Source organism: Sturnira hondurensis, unplaced genomic scaffold (assembly GCF_014824575.4).
Source record: "Sturnira hondurensis isolate 20B ecotype Veracruz unplaced genomic scaffold, ASM1482457v3 Scaffold0008543, whole genome shotgun sequence".
NCBI lineage: Eukaryota > Metazoa > Chordata > Mammalia > Chiroptera > Phyllostomidae > Sturnira > Sturnira hondurensis.
In genome coordinates this window covers 14,213-32,014 of record NW_028081174.1, presented here as the reverse complement: position 1 = coordinate 32,014, position 17,802 = coordinate 14,213, and the positions used below count along the sequence as shown (strand labels likewise).

The following is a 17,802-nucleotide window of genomic DNA, read 5'->3' as shown; positions in this document are numbered from 1 at the left end:
AGGAGTTCATCATCACCAAGCCCTTATTATATGAAATGCTAAAGGGACTTATATAAGAAAAAGAAGATGAAAAATATGAACAGTGAAAGGACAGCAATCTCACAGTTATTAACAACCACACCTAAAACAAAAGCAAACCAGGATGACAGCTAGGTCAAGAGTGGAACCATAGAAATGAAGAACGCATGGAGGGTTAGCAACAGGGGAGTGGGAGGAGGAGAAGGGGGGAGAAGGCACAGAAAATAGCATAGAGGGTATGTAGAAAATAGATAGTGGGGAGGGCAAGAATAGTGGGGGAAATATAGAATCTAAGGAACTTGAGACACATGGTTATAAACTAAGGGGGGGAGAATGGTGGGGGAGGGAGTGTGCGGGTGGAGGGGAATGAAGGGGGGGAATAGAACAACTGTAATGGTATAATCAATACAACATATTTAAAAAGAAAGAACTTGAGACACGTGGTCATAAACTAAAGGGGGGATGGGGGAGGGGTATGCAGGGTGCAGGGGAATGAAGTGGGTGAATAGAACAACTATAATGGTATAATCAATAAAATATATTTAAAAAATTAAAAAAAAAACAAACAGTGACTCTCTGGAGAGAGAATTTGAGACCTGCTAAGAAGACAGAAGTGACCAGAGGGCATGTGTAGGCATGTCTGTTGCACAAAGGGAGGGATGACACAAAATTCGTGGAAAAGATTCATGTATGTTAGTGATAGGGAAAAAGCCCCCTCCCGCTAGCCTAAGAATGCCACAAAGTAATCTAACTTCTCCATCTGCTTCTGTAACTTGCTTCTGCCACGCTACCACAAGAGAGAGATCCAGCATTTCAGATAGCCCCAAATAAGGAAATAGACATAACTTCTGCATTTGCTTCTGTAACCTGCTTTTGCCACGTAGCTTAGAAGGAAAGACAGGAGTATAAAAGTAAGACCCCTGCCACTGTTCGGGGCTCAGAATTTGGAGGTCACTCTCCTCTGAGCCCGTGCATGTAATAAAGATCGTGCTCCTGAACCCCTCAGTGTCTGGTTGCTTCATTTTTCTGTAACATTTTGGTTCCCTGACCAGGAGGGGACCTTACATAAATTCGGGCCGATTTGCCGCCGGCTGGACAGGGTGGGCCGTGTGGCTGGTGGCCCAACTGGGGACCGGGGGAGCATGTGCCCTGAGATTTCTTAGGCCCCGACCAGTCGGGGCACTGGACACTGACCCAGGACTCCAGATGGCAAGTGAGGGCATCGGACCACGATCTATCAGAAGGCGCCAGATAGGTAAGTGCCCCGGGGACCGGACCTGAGATTAGGAAGGGAGGTTTGAGTCCTCCCAGATCTGCCTGAGGATTGAGACTAGGTAGTCCGATCACCGGACCCTCACTCGAGGAGGGAATGTTTAACTTCTGAGTGTCTGAGAGTGAAAGTGAGAGTGCATGTGTTTGTGGCTCCAAGGGCGAAAAACCTACGGAGCAAGATTGGGTCCCAACCTGCGGTTCCTGTGTCAGGTCATACGGCATAATGGTTGGCAGTTAACCCCAAATATTGCTGGGGCAACCTTAGCCAAGACCAACCTTTGTCGCTCGAGGGAGCAGGCCAGGCGGATGAGCGAGTGAACCCCACCCTTTGTGTGTCTGCACAGAGTGGGAGGAAGACCATGGGAGGCGGGCCTTCCACAGTCCTAGACTGTATGCTTCAGAACTTCAGTAAATTCAGAGGGCAGGACCCATCACTGAATGCAGAACAACCAGAGACTTTTTGCACATCAGAATGGCCGACCTTCGGAGTCAGCTGGCCCCCCGAGGGAACTTTAAACTTGTCCACCATTAGAGCAGTTCACCTCATAGGTGCAGGGAAGCCAGGTCACCCAGATCAATACCCCTATATAGACAGATGGCAGGACTTAGCCAAGGACATGCCCAGATGGCTGAGTCAGTGTGCAGGAACTCAGTGACGTCCCAAAGGGACCTCAGGCAGGACATGCTCAGGAACGTGCTGTGTGTGGCCGCGGGGACCGAGGACCCCAAGAGTATTAGATGCCAGGGTTAGAACCCCCATCCATCAGGATTTGGCCCAAGAAGATGAATGAGTTGTTCTCCAGCCGCCACCCTATCAGGCCCGACCAGTGCCACCCACGGCCCCACTGCAGGAGCCCTTAACTTCACCACCCTCCGTTCCGCCTCAAGAGCCGCAGCCTAGTCCAGAATCGGCACCTGTCCGGTACCTGGCCTTGCCCCAACTGGGCTCGTCGCCCGTGGCCAGTAGGCTCAGAAGCCAACATCAGCCACCTCTCCAGATGCCACTCTGGGAGGTACAGGTGGCTCCTAGAGTCAATGACGATGGGACCATCCAGCCAGGTCAGGTCACCTCCTATTACCGGCCCTTTAGCACCACTGACCTCCTAAACTGGAAACACCATACCAGTGTATGGTGTTTGGGGAGAAAGAGGTGAACTTGACTCAAAGCCTCATATGTTCCCTGGAGCACATGGAGTGGGTCACAGAAAAGGAGGAGGTGACAGAAGGAATGTGTTAGTGACAGAAGAAGCAACTTGACCCTGAGGACACTTGTTTTGACCTATCAGTGAACCCCCTTCTACAACATGGGGCTTTGAGATCTGAGAGAACCCCCTCCTCACTTTCCAAGCCTGGATCCCAGCTCTGCCCTGAGAAATCAGAAGAGCAAGGGGAGGAGAGAGACTGCAGAGATGTGGGGGAGGGTCCCGGGAAAGAATCTGTGATTTGCTGTGTCCATGGGCACAGGATGGAGTCAATATCCAGGCTCTTTTCTGAAAACCAGACCAACTTCACCCCAGAGCTCAGTGCTGATGGTCCGGGAGGCACTTACCATATACTGTGATATTCTTGACTGTAGTCCTATTTAGGCCAGTGACAGAGTTATGGGCGATGCAGGTGTAGGATCCACTGTCATTTGCAGTGATGCTGGGGATAAAGAGCTCCTGTGTGGGTTGCTGGGGTCTCCCATTGATAAGCCAAATATACTGTGCAGGTGGGTTAGAGGCTGCATGGCAGGAGAGTCTGAGGTTTGCCCCTGCTGAGTAATGGGAGTCCGAGGGTAAAATGGAGGGGGCATCTGGGCCATCTGGAGCAAACAGAGCAAAGCCACAGGTAACGTCATCAGAGGGAAGGGGATGCTTCTAGTCTGTGTAAGGGCCACAGTGTCCCTCTGAGCTCGGCCCCAGTCTTGTTGTAAAAAGTCCCACCCACAACCACTATGTTCACTGAGCTGAGATAACCTGTTTGTCCCAACCCTCAGGCCTGCCTGGATTTTCCTCAGACAGGAAGTCATGGCCAGCCTTGTGGTCCAAGTTGAGGGTCTATATACTTGGGCTGAGAGGAATGTAGTGTGGCCTCTGGTGTGTGGATTTGGGTGGCAGCCTGGACCACACAGGGGCAGAAGTTACTCACAGAGAACATTCAGGATGTAGGGGTCACTGTGGTTGGCACTCACTGGGTTCCTGGTTTCACACTCATAGGGACCCGTGTCATTCCTCGTGACATGGAGCAAAGTGAGAGTCCTGTTGTCCTTGGACAGCTCCAGCCTGGCACTGTCCTGGAGGCTCGGACTGTTGATTAGCCACAGGTAGGTGGTGTCCTCAGTGTGACTCTCACATGTTAACAAGACAGAGTCCTTGTGCTCCTCAGGGTTAGAGTTGTTGCTTGTGATGTTGGGTTTGGTTAACTCCGCTGTGCAGGTAACAAAGAGAACATTGCCCTGGGTGGTACCTTTGACTTTTTTTTAAAGGCATCTTCAGTTAGACTTGGCACCTCTCACCTCTCAGCTAACTTGAACCTTTAAAAGAATAAGCCACATCTGTGTAGCTCAAGACAAACAGATGTATAAGGATCTGATATGAGCACTCTGAGAACATAAGTCCTCCAGGTCTGTGCCTGGAGAAAGTACAGACTTCCTCAGAAGTCAATTAGAGTATCGGGGTTTGATCATGGAAAGATGTAGGCCTGGGACTCAAAAGGCCACTGGGCACTTGTCCTGGTTCTTCACTGACCAGCTGACTGCCTGACCAAATCTTGAGATCTTATATGGAATGTGTAGGTGCTGAGCCCCTTCAAGCTACACAGACCCACATTGCTGGGTTAAGATGTGTTTCCATGGTAGCCTCATATTCCAAGGTTATTCTAGGGAGGAGTCATGAAGAGCCATCCCAGAGTCTTTACACCTTGATGAGACTGGGCAGTGTGGCTTGGGACTGGGTGGTTGAGCAGAAACAATACACAGGGAGACCAGAAGCCAGTTCAAGACTGACGCTGCAGGGCCATGAAGTGGGCAGTGTGCCCAGGACTGGTGACTGTTTCATTGGTGACTGACATGAGACAGTGACCCCACAAAGGGTTGAGCAGAGTTCTGAGTGGTTTGGAATATAGTGAGGGACATGGGAGCCGGCTGGCTTTGGCAGCAGAACCAGGCTCTCTGCCCCTCAGTCTTTACTGTCCTATCTCCCACTGCAGTGGGCAGGACCCTTCCTCAGACACCTAGAGAACAGCAACTACAGAAGGGGTGACTTGTGGGAAGTAGGGGAGCTGGAACTTGCTGAATTGTGGCCCTCGTGGACCATTTGTGTTTGGCATTAGAGACAGAACTTTGAGATAACTTGTGCAATAATAGGTGAAAGTCATTATTCATGCCCCAAAGACCTAGGACCAGTCTCTGGTGGAATCTCTCTGTCAAGAGAACACTGAAGGTCACAGATGAAGTTCTGAGTCCAACCAGGGTCACACTGTGACCAAAGGAAGATGCTACAGTGGGTCTGAAATGAGTGACTCCCCTATAGCAACAAGAAAGATAAAGTATCTAGGAATAAATGTCACCAACACGATAAAAGACCCGTGCTTGGAGAACTAAAGAACACCGAAGAAAGAAATTAAGGAAGACACAAACAAATGGAAGTATGTACCATGCTCATGGATTGGAAGAAATAACATAATTAAAATGATCATGAAAATGTGCATCCTACCTAAAGCAATTTATAGATTCAATGGAATCCCTATTGAAGCACCAATGGCATATTTCTTAAATTTAGAACGAATATTTCAAAAATGTATATGGAACCTGAAATGACCCCAAATAGCCTCAGCAATCTTGAGAAGATAATGAAGTAGGAGGGATCATAATTCCTGACATCAAACTATACTACAAGGCCACTGCAATCAAAACAGTCTGGTACTGACATAAGAACAGACATATAGATCAATGGAAGAGGATAGAGATCCCAGAAGTAAACCCAGGTCTGCACAGTCAATTAATATTTGACAAAGGGGGCAGGAGCATAAAATGGAGCAGAAATACCTTCTTTAATGAATGGTATTGGGAGATCTGGACAGCTACATGCAAGAAAATGAAACTTGACCACCAACTTACACCATACACAAATTAAACTCAAGATGAATAAAAGACTTAAATATAAATAGTGAAACCATAAATGTCCTAGAGGAAAGCACAGGTAGTAAAATTTCAGGTATTCCACACAGCAATATTTTCACCAATATATCTCCTAGGGCAAGGGAAATAAAGGAAAAAGTAGAGAACTGGGACTATATCAATTCAAAGCTTTGGCATGGGTAAAGAATGCATTATTAAAAAGAAAATGGATCCAACCATCTGGGAAATCATATTTGCAAATGATATCTTACCCAAGGGTTTGATCTCTAAAATATGTAAAGAACTAACATGACTCTATACCAGGAAGACAAATAATCCAATTAAAAAATCAACAAAGGACAGGAACAGACACTTCTCCAAGGAGGACATAGAGAGGGCCCATAGACATATGAAAAGATGCTCAGCATCGAAGCCATCAGACAGATGCAAGTCAAAACTGCAAAGAGATACCACTTTACACTGGTCAGAATGGCCATCATAAACAAAACAACAAACAACAAATGTTGGAGAGGCTGTGGAGAAAAGGGAACCCTAGAGCACTGTTGGTGGGAATGCAGACTGGTGCAGCCACTGTGGAAAACAGTATGGAATTTCCTCAGAAAACTACAAATGGAACTGCCTTTTGACCCAGCGATTTCCCTGCTAGGATTATATCCTAAGAATCCTGAAACACCAATTCAAAAAACTTATACATCCCAATGTTCATGGCAGCATTATTTACAGTAGCCAAGTGCTGGAGACAGCCTAAGTGCCCATCAGCAAATAAGTGGTGCCCATCACCAAAAACTATGTTACATTTACACAATGGAATACTACACAGTAGGAAGAAAGAAGGAGCTCCTACCATTTACAACAGCATGGATGGAACTGGAGAGCATTATGCTAAGTGAAATAAGCCAGGAAGTGAAAGACAAATACCATGTGATCTCACCTATGATTGGAACCAACTGAACAAAACAAACACATGAGTGACATAGAACCAGAAGCATGGAAACGAAGAACAGACAGTGACCAGAGGGGAGGAGGGAGAGACATAAAGCTGGGAAGACATAAGGGAGAGACATAAGTCAAGGGAGATGTATGCACGACCCATGGGCATGGACAACAGGGTGGGGCTTGTTTGTGGGAGCACATGTGGTAGGTGGGGTTGAGGAGAGTAAAGTGGGAAAAATTGGGATATCTGTAATAGAACAACAATAAAATATTTATTGAAAAATTCAGTGACTCTCTGGAGAGAGAATGTGAGTCCTGCTATGAGGACAGAAGTGACCAGAGGGCACGTGTAGTCTGTTGCACAAAGGGAGGGATGACATACAATTGGTGGAAAACGTACATGTTATATTAGTACATGCAGGAAGGCAGACTCAGTTACCAGTTTCTGTGGGCAGTCAGGCCAACGGTGTGGTGGGGGGGAACCAACACACAGGCTGTGGCATGTGTGCTTCCTTTTCTTTCTAACCTAGGAAACTAAACTAGGGTTTGAGCAAATTCATTCCCACTGGGCTGCACCTAAGAGAAAGGACAGTGTCTGAGAGGGTCCCATCCCATGGCAAAGGAGTCATCATGAGGACACGTGTGTGACAGGCAGTGAACCAGTCTGATGGGGCAGGGTCACCAGCCCCAGCTGGGAAAGTCTTGAAGTCACTGGAAGGAATGGAAGCCTCACACCAGGACACAGATGTGAGCCACTAGTCAGGATTAAATGAGTCTGTGAGCTTTTGGGGACTGAGACCTGTCCTTCTGCCTTTGACTCCCTGGTGGAGTCCCACAGAGAGTAGATCGATGGTTGCATGTCCCTGTCAGGTGTCCTGTTCCTGTTCCTGGCATGAGGGAGGGAAGGAGCCCTGGATGGGGCACAGCAGAGGCTCTTTCTCCTGTGATCTGGGAACCTGGCTCCTGATGGAGCTGGGGCTACTGCTCTGACGGACTTCTGTGTCCTTCCTGTTGCCCAGGAGGGTGGGCCTGGGCACAGGGTGGGGAGCCTGCAGGGTGGAGGAAGCAGAGCAGAGCAGGGCAGTAGGGCTGGAGTGAAGAGGCGGCAGATGAGGGACATGGAAACAGCAGAGAGAGCCAGAAATGTGTTTGGTGAGCAGTGGGGGTTACAGGTGACTTCAGGGACCCCAGGGATCAAGAGCCTTAGGGACCAAGAACCTTAGTTGTTTCCCAATTTCCTGACCTAACACTTGGAACAGAGGTGCTGTCCCAGCTAACAGCCTCTGTTACCATTTGTGTCCCCAACAGAGGACGCTCTGTTCTGACCCTGGTGGATGAGGGGCTGTGAGCAGCATCTTCTCTGTTTTCCCCTGGACAGTGACCTTCCTCTGGGGTATCCTATGTCCCCCAGGGCAGGTAGCTGATTGTCTGGGGACCTTGTCCACATGTGCTCTCCACTCATAGTCTCAGGTGAAGGGCCAGACTCCACCCCTGCCCAGATGTGGCTCTTGAGCCTGAGCCCTGGCTGGTGACCAGCTCACAAGCCTTGTGACTTGGGCATCCAGGAAACCGTTGCTCCAAGTTAGTCCTGCCCAGAAGCACAAACCCACCCTGACACAGGCTCCCCACAGCCCCTGGAGTTAGGATCCCTGTGACAGGGGTCTGTGGAGGGGCTCCCAGGCTGAGCTTCTCTGTGAGGATCACAGAGGCGCCTTAGTCCAGCCCCTGATGGAACCCCACAGGGTCTTTCTCAGGGTCATGGTCATGGGGAGGGCTCAGGGATCTGGTTCTCTCTCCCCTGAGTTACTCCCATTAGATTGTTCCTTCTCTCTGCGGTGACTGTGTGCAGGGGTCAACTCCAGGAGGGGAACTGTGGTCTTAGGAAATTTATCTCCACTGTGTGTGTCCTGTACTAAATGCCCAAGCCCAGCCTGGGATGTGAAGCAGAGGGGGATGGAGGCAGAGTCCAGGGTGTGAGTCCTGTGTGTGAGTAGAATTCACCCCACCCCACACCCAGAGGGCAGAGAGCAGTCACTCACGGTACACATGGAGCTGTCCAGTTGCTTTGTCACCCTGCAAAGTTTCCTGTAGAGCTTGCATGGTGTAGTATCCTGTGTCATTCAGGGTGACTTTCTGGAGCAGCAGGGATCCATTGGGGTGTATGGTCTCTCGGCCACTGTATGCAGGCCCGGGGATAAATTTTTGACTCTGTATTACATATGCTGCAATTACACGGGTGTTGTCCGAACTTTCTCCTCTGTACCAGGAATAGCCTAAAAGATCCTCAGGCACATTGTGGACAAGGAGAAGCACATCCTTCCCTTCGGTAGCATTGATCGACGCAACAGTGAGTTGGGCAGTGGTGGGCGGGCTCCAGAAGGTTAACAGTGAGACTAGGAGAAAAGGGGAAGTCCATCAATATTTGGATCTTTGTGGTGAGGGGGAAAGATGAGGCCCTAGGTCCTGAACAGGTCTCTTAATTTCTCAGGCTTAGTGTGTGTGTGAGTGTCTCCCATGGTCAAGGTCAGCAGCAGGGCCACCATGACTTCAGCGCCTCTGAACCTGCTATTTCTTCTAGTTCGAAACTCTGTCCTAGGTACTTGCCCATCTCACCCCCTCACTGCCCTCAGACCCCTGTGGACACTCGGGGGGGGGGCCCTAGGGAGACACCATCCCTGACCACCTCCTTTAATGACCCCGTGTCTTCACTTGTGACCTGTCCCTTCGTGACACGTGTGGGTACCTGACACCACATCTAGATCTGTCCCTGTCCGTCTCCTCCCCACAGAACGTGAGCTCCATCGGGGCAGAGGCTTGTCTGACCCTGCTGTACGCCCTGTGCCTCCCACAGGCTGCAGGCACCTGTGGGGCAGTGAGTGGGTCGTCCCAGGTCCTGCTCCTCCTGGGGTGTATCTGCTTCTTTCTGAGGTCGGCGGTGAGGACAATTAGTGCCCCTGGTTAAGTTTTCCTGGTGTCACCACTCATACAAATTGTTATTATGCTCACCAGCTGTCAGAAATTATTTCTCAGTGGTGAACAACCTTTAAAACCTACTTGCAGTTTTGCTGCCTCTCACACTTTCAGGTCATGAGATTTCCCTGTTGCTGAGCCCCCCACCCCATCCTACTTCCTGTCCTCTCCCCTCAGGGCCAAACAGAAGCCCTCTGTGCCCTCTCAGACCCCTGTCCTCCCCAGGGGACCCAGCCAGTCTCTGCCCCATCCTCCCGTCCACCCCCAGGGCTTGCCCCTCCTTACCGGCTAAAAGGAGCCCCTGCCAGGGGACGCGCCCTCTGTGCGCAGGGGCTGAGGGGGACTCCATGGCGTCTGCTGCCTGCTCTGTCCCTCCCTCTGTGACAGCAGCTTGGATTCCACAAATGTTCACGGGCACTGCTGACCTGAAGTGTGCGATCTGCCAACTGTCTCCAAGTGTGGCGAGCCTGCTCAGGTTGGGAGCGCTCCCCAGTCACGTGGGCTGGGGCGGGGTCAGTGCCCAGGTCCCTCCCTCCCCCTCCCCCATTCCAGCCAGCCCCTGTTTCCTCCTTCCCGTTTCTGCTTTGTCCATTTTTCAGACCCTGAGACGTGCGGAGCCCTCTCTGCCTTTTTCCGCGTGTTTCTCCATCCCTCCGCCCCCAGCCCTCGTGCGCGCGCAGTCAGGAGCCTTGTGGATGAGCACAAGCCTGGGATGGAGTGGAGGGGCGCTCCCCACAGCTGCAGGTTGGGTGCACAGTAGCGCCACCCTTAGGCTTCTCTTGTTCCTAATGGCTCTTTCCCCCCCAGAGCAGGAGTCCTGAGGTGACACCAGGAAGACTTGTCACGAAGATGTCACCCTGCTGCTCATAGTTTCATCTGTGGAACTTGGTGAAGATTGTGATGCCAGGTGACTCCTCAGAAATGCTGCTTCACAGCTGTCCAGCTAAGGGTGGGTGCCTCAGGAACAGACCCTGTGAATAGGGGTCTGGGCAGAGGCTCCACTTCTCCTGTGCACAGGGAGGGTATGCAGGTCCTGCTAAAAATGCAGATTCTGCCCTGGCTGGTGTGGCTCAGTGGACTGGACGTGCGCCTGCAAACCAAAAGATGGCTGGTTGGATTCCCAGTCAGGGCACTCGCCTGGGCTGCAGGCAGGTCCCTGGTTGGGGGTGTGTGAGAGGCAACCACACGTTGGCGTTTCTCTCCCTCTCCTTCCGCCCTATAAAAATAAATAAATGACATCTTTTAAAATAACTGCAGATCCTGACTCTGCAGGGATGTAGTGGACCAGCGACTCTGCTTCTGACCCACTTTCTGGTGAGGTTGGCCTTGCTGGCTTGTGGAGCTCACTTTCTTTATTTTTTTCTTTTACCAAATATCTGGTGGGCTTCTACTACTCTCCCAAGCTGTTTTCAGAAACTGGTCATATAGCAGTGAGCAAAACACAGAAGTGAGAATCCAGTGCTTAATAATAAATCCATCAGGATGTTTCATTTGACATTTCTTGTTAACACCTAAACTTGTTCATTAAAAAGATCACAGGAGCGGGGGAGCACGCTCCAATAGGGAGGCAGACACAGACCCTTCCCAGAGAGGACAACCCTCTCCCCCCAGTGTTGGTCTCTGCTGTGTCCTGGTCTGGGGTCTGTCAGCACCACACAGAGAGCCCCAGGGCCCCCAAACCTGGGGACTGTTTCTGTTTGTGACACAGGAGCCCAGCTGGGCACCGGGTCTCCCCCAGGTTCTCAGATGCTCTGAGGAGGTGGGTGTCCTCCAAGCAGGAAGGTCACAGAGGTGACTCTGGAGTGACAAAAGGACAAGCTGGGTGGTGACCTGTGAGGGGACCCACCCTCTGTGTTCAGGTGTCACCAGTGTGGCCTCTGCTTCTAAGGACAGAGACCCAGGACTGGGTGTCTGAGAAGGACCTGCAGTCCCTGGTGTGAAGGGAGGGGCGTCCTGCGTGCTCTGGCAATAAAGACGGTGGTGGGTGGTCTGGTGGCTGTGGGCTCCCTGGTTCTCAGGGGACAATTCAGGGGACCCTCTCTCTGTGCCTGTTGGTTGATCCTGTCTATGTGTTCCCTGACCATGGGGACAGCCTCTGCCCTCTGCCTGGGGCCTTGCATGTGGTCACTCAGCCTTGTCCATGGGCAGTGCCAGAAAGGGAGTGGGGTACAGTGCAGGGACCCCTGACCCAGCAGGTGGTCCCAGGCCCGCAGAACGAGCCAGCGGGACAGTGCAGGCATGTGGGAGGGGCCCAGAAGGGTCAGTGGTGTGGAAATCAGGCTCTTTTTCTACCTCCTTAGCCAAAGTGAGGTTCACATGTTAGTTTCGTGTGTGTCTCAATGTCGCCCCCTGGAGGGCATTGAGACCTGTGGCCCAGGTCAGAGCTGTACCAGGGATGCTGACCAGGCTCCAGAGGGTGGGAGCTAACACTGAGCCCTAGGCAATGGTGGACTCTAACCATCAGGCTGAGTGGCCAGTCACCCCAGTTCCTGGTCACTGGATTCCTGACTCCACCCTAGGGCAGAGTGAGTCCAGTGGGAGACAGGGGTGGTCCAGCAGATCTTGATCCAGTGTCAGGAGAACTGTCTCCCAGGGGGATGTGTTGTCTCAGGAGCAGCTCTCTGTTCCTGAGGTCTCAAAGGACGGGCCAGGTGAGGGGTCCTTTGAGTGTGTCAGAAGAGGACTCAAGCCTGGCAGCTGGTCCGCACATTGTCCTGTTTCCCCAGCACAAGTTATCTGTGTGGCTGCCTGTCATGTGCTCTAGGCCTCCTCACAGGTCCCAGGAGCTGGAGCAGCTCCATGTGGAGACTCGGGCAGAGGGTGGGGAGGCCCTGTGGGGCCCTCAGGCCCTCTGAGAAGGAAGCAACCTCAGTCCCATCATGGGGAAATTCCTCTTGTTCTCTGGACATCATGGTGAGATATCTTGAGTGAGTCTGGCAGGTGAGATGTCTTCCGGAGACCACGGCAGGGGTCCCAATGGACCAGGGACCCTGTGGTGGGGGAGTCATCCTCTGATTTGTTGGTGGTCAGGAGGAACTTCCTTCTTCCCTGGTGGTGACTGTCCGGGGTGGAGAACCCAGAGTTTGCACCCTGTCGGGTCTTTGTGAGAAGAGCAAGGGCTTCGTTGTCTGACCCACCGCACCGCCAGGAGATGTCACTCACAGGCCTTTTGGCTGTGACCTGAAATATGAGTGGGTGTTCACCCCTGGAAGGACATGGGAGGTGTATTGATAGCAGCTGCCTGCAGAGGGCTGGCCTGGGGAGACACCTGTCTAGATGCAGGAGCTGACGGAGTGCCCTGTGAAGCGAATGGACAGTGAGGAGTGAGGCCTGAGGGATGGTGGGGAGGGTCAAACCCTGCTGGTCTGTGGGTGCTGCTGCCAGGGAAGAGCAGAGGGAAGCCAGGGTTCAGCAGCCCCTGGGGGTGGCTCCTGACTGTGGAGTACCTCTGCTGCTCTCTGGTGGACAGGGGTGGAAGTGCAGCAGTCACCATGTTTATTTGACAAGATTTCATAGACACTTCATGGGGGTCAAACATCTCATATTAATGTTCCATGTCCGTGAGTCCGAGTCTCTGTTTCTATAAGTACATTGGTCCTGCTTCTTCCCTCAGAGAGATGTTAGCAGGCTCACATTTCCAGGAATGTGTATCTGTTTGTGTTTGTCTCCAGCAGGTTACACTGAGGGTGCCCCTGGGTGGAGCACTGTGTGCGGCTGAAGTGCTGGGGGGTGGGTCTGTGGGGAGGAGGAGGAGCAGGAACCAGGTGAGTGAGGAGGGGAAGGTGTGTCAGGGGAACAGAGGGGACAGGATGGACAAGTCATTGTCCCTTCTCACTCCCATGGTCTGGCACCCAGGACAGGGACCCAGGTTATGGGGACACACAGCACCACACTCTTCTCTGTGGTTCTGATCAGGTGACTGGAGCTGCTTCCTGTGCAGTTACCCGTGACCTGGGCCTCACGTGTGCCATGTGCCTGTGGCTGAGCTTTTGGGAGTTGGGTCCACGTTGATCCAGGGCTGTGGTGGGAGCTCTCCGTCACATGGGCTGTGAGGGTGAAGTCCTGGTCCTGAGCCAGCCTCACACACACAGTGCCACCCAGGGCCCAGGCAGAACCCCTAATGCTGTGTGCCTCCCCTCCCCTCCCCCTTCCTGGGGTTCCTGCCCTGCACCTCCTTTTCCCTGGGCTCTGTGGGCACCCTCAGGCAGTGCCTCCTCTGCTTCTGTTCCAGGCAGCTGTCCTTGTGGTTGCTGCCCTCTCACCATCTCTGTGCTGACCAGCCCCTCAGTTGCTCTGAGCCCTGGCCCCAGTGAGGGAGGAAGGGTGGAGCCGGGAGTGGCGCTCTCCAAGGTTCTGCACTGTCTGGAGAGCTGGAGCGCGAGGAGCCCTGCTGAGTCTGTGGAGTCCCTGCTGTGTCTCTGGGTGGAAGCCTCTCTCATTGGCCAGAGCTGAGCCCTCCAGACCAGCAGAGCCTGGTGTCTGGGGAACAGGGGACAGGGCCTGTGCTAGTAGGTGGTGAGAGGTAAGAATGAGTGGTGTCTGTCCTACTCCTCCCCCTGAACCCTGGACCTGTGATTCCTGGCACTGGGAGAAGCAGCATCACCTATTCAGACCATACATGTCCTCCTGGAGTACCTTCCCCACCCCTGCAAGGCACAGTGACCTAGCTGGTGCTGCCACTGAGTTTCCAAAAAGGCATTTCACTTTTCTGTCAAGTCAGCTGTTTGTGGACCGAGAGACCAGTGGCCTCCATGGTCAGGAGCCCACTGCTGCGTTCCATGTGCTGTGAGGTGAGGCTCTCAGTCAGAGCAGTGTCCTGTGGGGAACTGAGGTGCAGGACAGGCTCTGTGGGCAGTGGACATCAGCTCCTGCAGCATCTCGTGTGCAGGGAAGGCAAGTCTGTGCCCAGAGTAGGTGTCTCTTCCAATAAGAACAAAGCACTCCCGCTCCACGATGGGAGTGGTCCAGGGTCATCCACCTGCACGAAGTAGCTTCTGATCACCCTGGGGGAACAGTGTCTGTCAGGGGCCCCGTGTTGGCCTCTGAGTGGACAGATGGGGCTCTTAGTGGTGTCCACAGCCAGGTTGGTGTTGGTGACTGGAAGTCCATGTTGCTGAGCCCATGCATGCCCTCCATCTCCTGCTACCATGGCCACCTTGTTCCTGAAGCCCCAGGTGATGACAAGGATGGCTGATTGTCACCTGCAGAGCAGGTCATCCCACCCACTTGATCATTAACCATCCTCCGCTGAGGCCAGTGGTGAGCATTCTGAGAGGCCTGTGCTCACTCTCCATCCCAGCCCACTTGTTCTCCATTTTCCATCAGGTTCAAGCCCTGACCAGTCAGTCAGATCATAGCCCACAGCCCATCACTTGGTATCTAATTGCACATCAGGCCTTTTCTCCTTCCATGTGAAATGACCAGTCAGTTTCACTGCCTGAAGCTGTGTCCTCTGAGAGCTTCTCCATCCCACAGAGTCCTCAGGGGTGTCCCAGAGAGGGGCCGCAGTGCTGCAGCTGCCTGCTGTCCAGTGGCACCTGCATGTCACACAGACCACCTACCTATAGGTCAGACCCAGCTTTCTCTTTCCCCATCAGTGTGGCGGGGGGCGGGGGGAGTGCCATGTAGCAGGCGTGGGGACCATGGGTGTTTGAGCTGCTCTAACATGTACCCTCAGGTACTGTTTAGGCCGAGAACTGACCAGGGTTTGATTAGTGCTGTGGACAGCAACCCTGGGCAGAGATGGGCTGTGACCTTTCACCTGCAGTGACCATCAGTGCAGGACCCTGTCACCCTGGGTCTATCCTGCAGCATGGAATCCTGGTAGAACCAGACGGGCCACATTCCTCTGGCCTCCGACATAAAATGGCTAAAAAATGAATTTCAGTTTTGTGAATTTTATTTTAATAGAATCAGACATTTAGGAGAGACACCCACACACTCCCTGGTAAAAAGGTGCACTAGTATGCAGTGGGAGTTTGTGTAAACGTGCGTTTCTCCAGGCCCTTGGCCCGGGCATGGTAGCTGCTGGAGCAGCAGCAGTGCCCCCCCAGTTACCCCTCTCTCCCCAGGTTCCCTCTCTGACCCGCACAACCATCTTCCTGGGCAGGGCCCTTGGGGAGCAGCGATGGGGCCACAGAGACGCACAGCATCCCATCCTGCCTATCTCTCGGGAACTCAGGCATCCACAGGACGCGGGGCACGAGCACAGGAAAGTGCTCCTGGACGTGTCCCAGGGCAAAGGAGAAGGGTCAGAGGTGGGAGTTCAGATGGGCCACTGTATCCCCCGTGGGGGCTGGGGTGACCTCGTGGAAGGATGACCAGTGAGGTGGCTGCAAAGAAGAAGCAAAAGCAGGTTCGTGGAGAAAGGGGAGAGGGCACTTCAGGTGGGTCCGTGCATGCAGACACGGGGGAAGAGGAGCAAGTCTTTTCAAAAAGTTTTAGTTTAATTAAGTTACTTTTAGAGAGAGGGAAAAGAAGAAAGAAAGGAAGGAAATGAAAATGGACATGAGAGAGAAACATTGCTCGGTTGTCTTTTGCACACAGGCCCCAACTGGAGACTGACCCCGCACCCTGGGCATGAGCCCCGACTGAGAAGGGAACTGGCGACCTTCGCTTTGTGGGGTGATGCCCAGTCAACTGTGCCACACCCATGCCAAGAGCAGGTGGTGATGGACCAAGAGTTGTGAGGGTGCAGGGGGTGTGGACTTGGGATGACAAGGAGCAGGGGAGCGGGTGGTCAGGGGGAGAGTGAAGTTACCCAGATGGTGGCTTTTCTGAAGAGTTAGCATGTTCTGCGGTTCTTTCCCCCAGAGGCTGGGCTGCAGGGGGCAGGGGGCTCAGGACCCTGGGGGGGGGGCTGAGACGTCACCCCCACCAGGTGCCCACCACCCTGGTTGCTCCTTCCTTGCTCATACTTGTGGGGCAGCAGCTGGTCTCACAGTCTGTTTTCCTGGGTTTCTTCCTGCACTTGCAAGGGGAGGAAGGCTGGGAGCTGTCCGAGGTCCCTGAGTTCCAGGGGCCGAGTGGGGACGGCCCAGCATCTTCCTGGCTGGACAGGGGCTCCTGTGACTCTCATCCTTCCCTGTCAATACTGTCCCTACCACAGCTCCTCCTTCTCAGGAAGCAGGGATGGGGGTCGGGATGACTCAGATTTTCCCTGTGTGCCCCAGGGAAGAACGGACCTGGAGTTTCAGGTGAATTTCTGCAAAGAGCAAATTCCCATGAGCAGGAAGAGCCAATGAGGTCCTGGTTATTCAGATCCGTGTCTGGTGACCATGGGAGGGTCACAGAGTGTCCACTTTCCCTGGAAGCCCCTCCTCCCTCAGGGGAAGGCCACAAGGCCTAGACATAAATGTTAGTATTCATAAGTCTCCTCAAATGGGGAAGAACTGCTCTCACCCCCTCCCCTCAGAGACCTTTAGGAAATGTCTCTGTGTGGGGGGAGTGTGTTGGTTGCTTCAGGGACTTGGTGGGCCTTCCAGAACATGGTGAGGGGTGAGAAGTAGTAAACGTGGGGAAGGCTCTGGACTCTCAACCTAACAAGGAATTTTCTACTAAATGCCAATGTCGGCTTCTGAGAAGAAATGAATCAATTATTTTCTTTATGTCCCATATCCTGAGCTGACAAAGGATGTATTTGTTTACTGTTTGTCTTCTGCCCCCACACCTTTTAGACAGGGAGCTCCGTGAGAGCAGGGGCTGCTGTGAGCACGGCCGAGGTTTCCGTCTCCGTCACCAGGAGCAGCCACGAACCTGACGCTTGAACCGCGTTTAAGGAGGTAAGAGCTGCACAGGAGAGTGTCCCAGGGCCTCTCACCTGGTTTCTGATCTGTATTTATTATTTTGCCCTTATTTAAGTGACCTTGTGCTACAGATAAGGTCTGCCTCTACTTTTTCCTTCATCCTCATCACCGTTTAGTCTCACACTTACAGAGTATGTGGGCCTAGTTCAGTGGTTCTCATCTGCATGGATTCTTCCCACCAGGGATGTTGGGCAGTGTCCACAGGTGAGTTTGGTTGTCAGGCCTGTGAGTGACCTGTTGGTGCCTCCTAGACCAGAGGCCAGGGATGCGGTCCAAACCTGAAATTCCTTCTGCAGACCAAAGTCTTCCTCTGTGACTTTAGATAAGAAACAATGTGACCATCTGTGTCATAATAAAGCAGGAGCCTCTTAACAGTTGAGAACAAATGTGTATGTTCAACCTGGGCAAATGGGGCAGGTGGGGAAGGTCCGCCTTCCTGGCAAGTCTGCACCCCAGGGGAGAAGGCAGGGAGGAGTGAGAACACAGGGGGAGGGTGAATATTTGATTCAAGCAGCATCTCCCCAGTGTGAACAGGAGGGTAGTTCACGTGCAAAGGGATCCTTCCTTCCTCCCTCCCCCTGGGTAACACAGAGGCCTTGGGCCCCCAGCTTCCAGGCAGAGGGGTCAGGAGCCCCCATGGCGACCACCACCTCAGTGATGGCTGGGCAGGGGCCTGGGAGTGCT

At 52.8% G+C, this 17,802-nt stretch overlaps 1 protein-coding gene across 3 annotated transcripts in view; it reads right to left on the bottom strand.

The window, feature by feature from the left end:
• Nucleotides 1–9,829, bottom strand: part of LOC118992978 (carcinoembryonic antigen-related cell adhesion molecule 1-like) — a 19,587-nt gene extending 9,758 nt beyond the window's left edge. The window contains exons 1-4 of one of the 3 annotated variants that reach the window (XM_037055052.1): nt 9,599–9,828; nt 8,383–8,736; nt 3,421–3,699; nt 2,840–3,094 (exon numbers count right to left, since the gene is read on the bottom strand). In XM_037055052.1, coding sequence (XP_036910947.1) covers nt 2,840–3,094; nt 3,421–3,699; nt 8,383–8,736; nt 9,599–9,662 — 952 coding nt within the window. In that variant the 5' untranslated portion in view covers nt 9,663–9,828. Of the gene's footprint in view, nt 1–2,839; nt 3,095–3,420; nt 3,700–8,382; nt 8,737–9,598 lie in introns of all 3 variants that reach the window. The other 2 variants (XM_037055053.1, XM_037055054.1) reach the window with 2 other exon arrangements.
• Between the last annotated feature and the right edge of the window lie 7,973 nt (nt 9,830–17,802).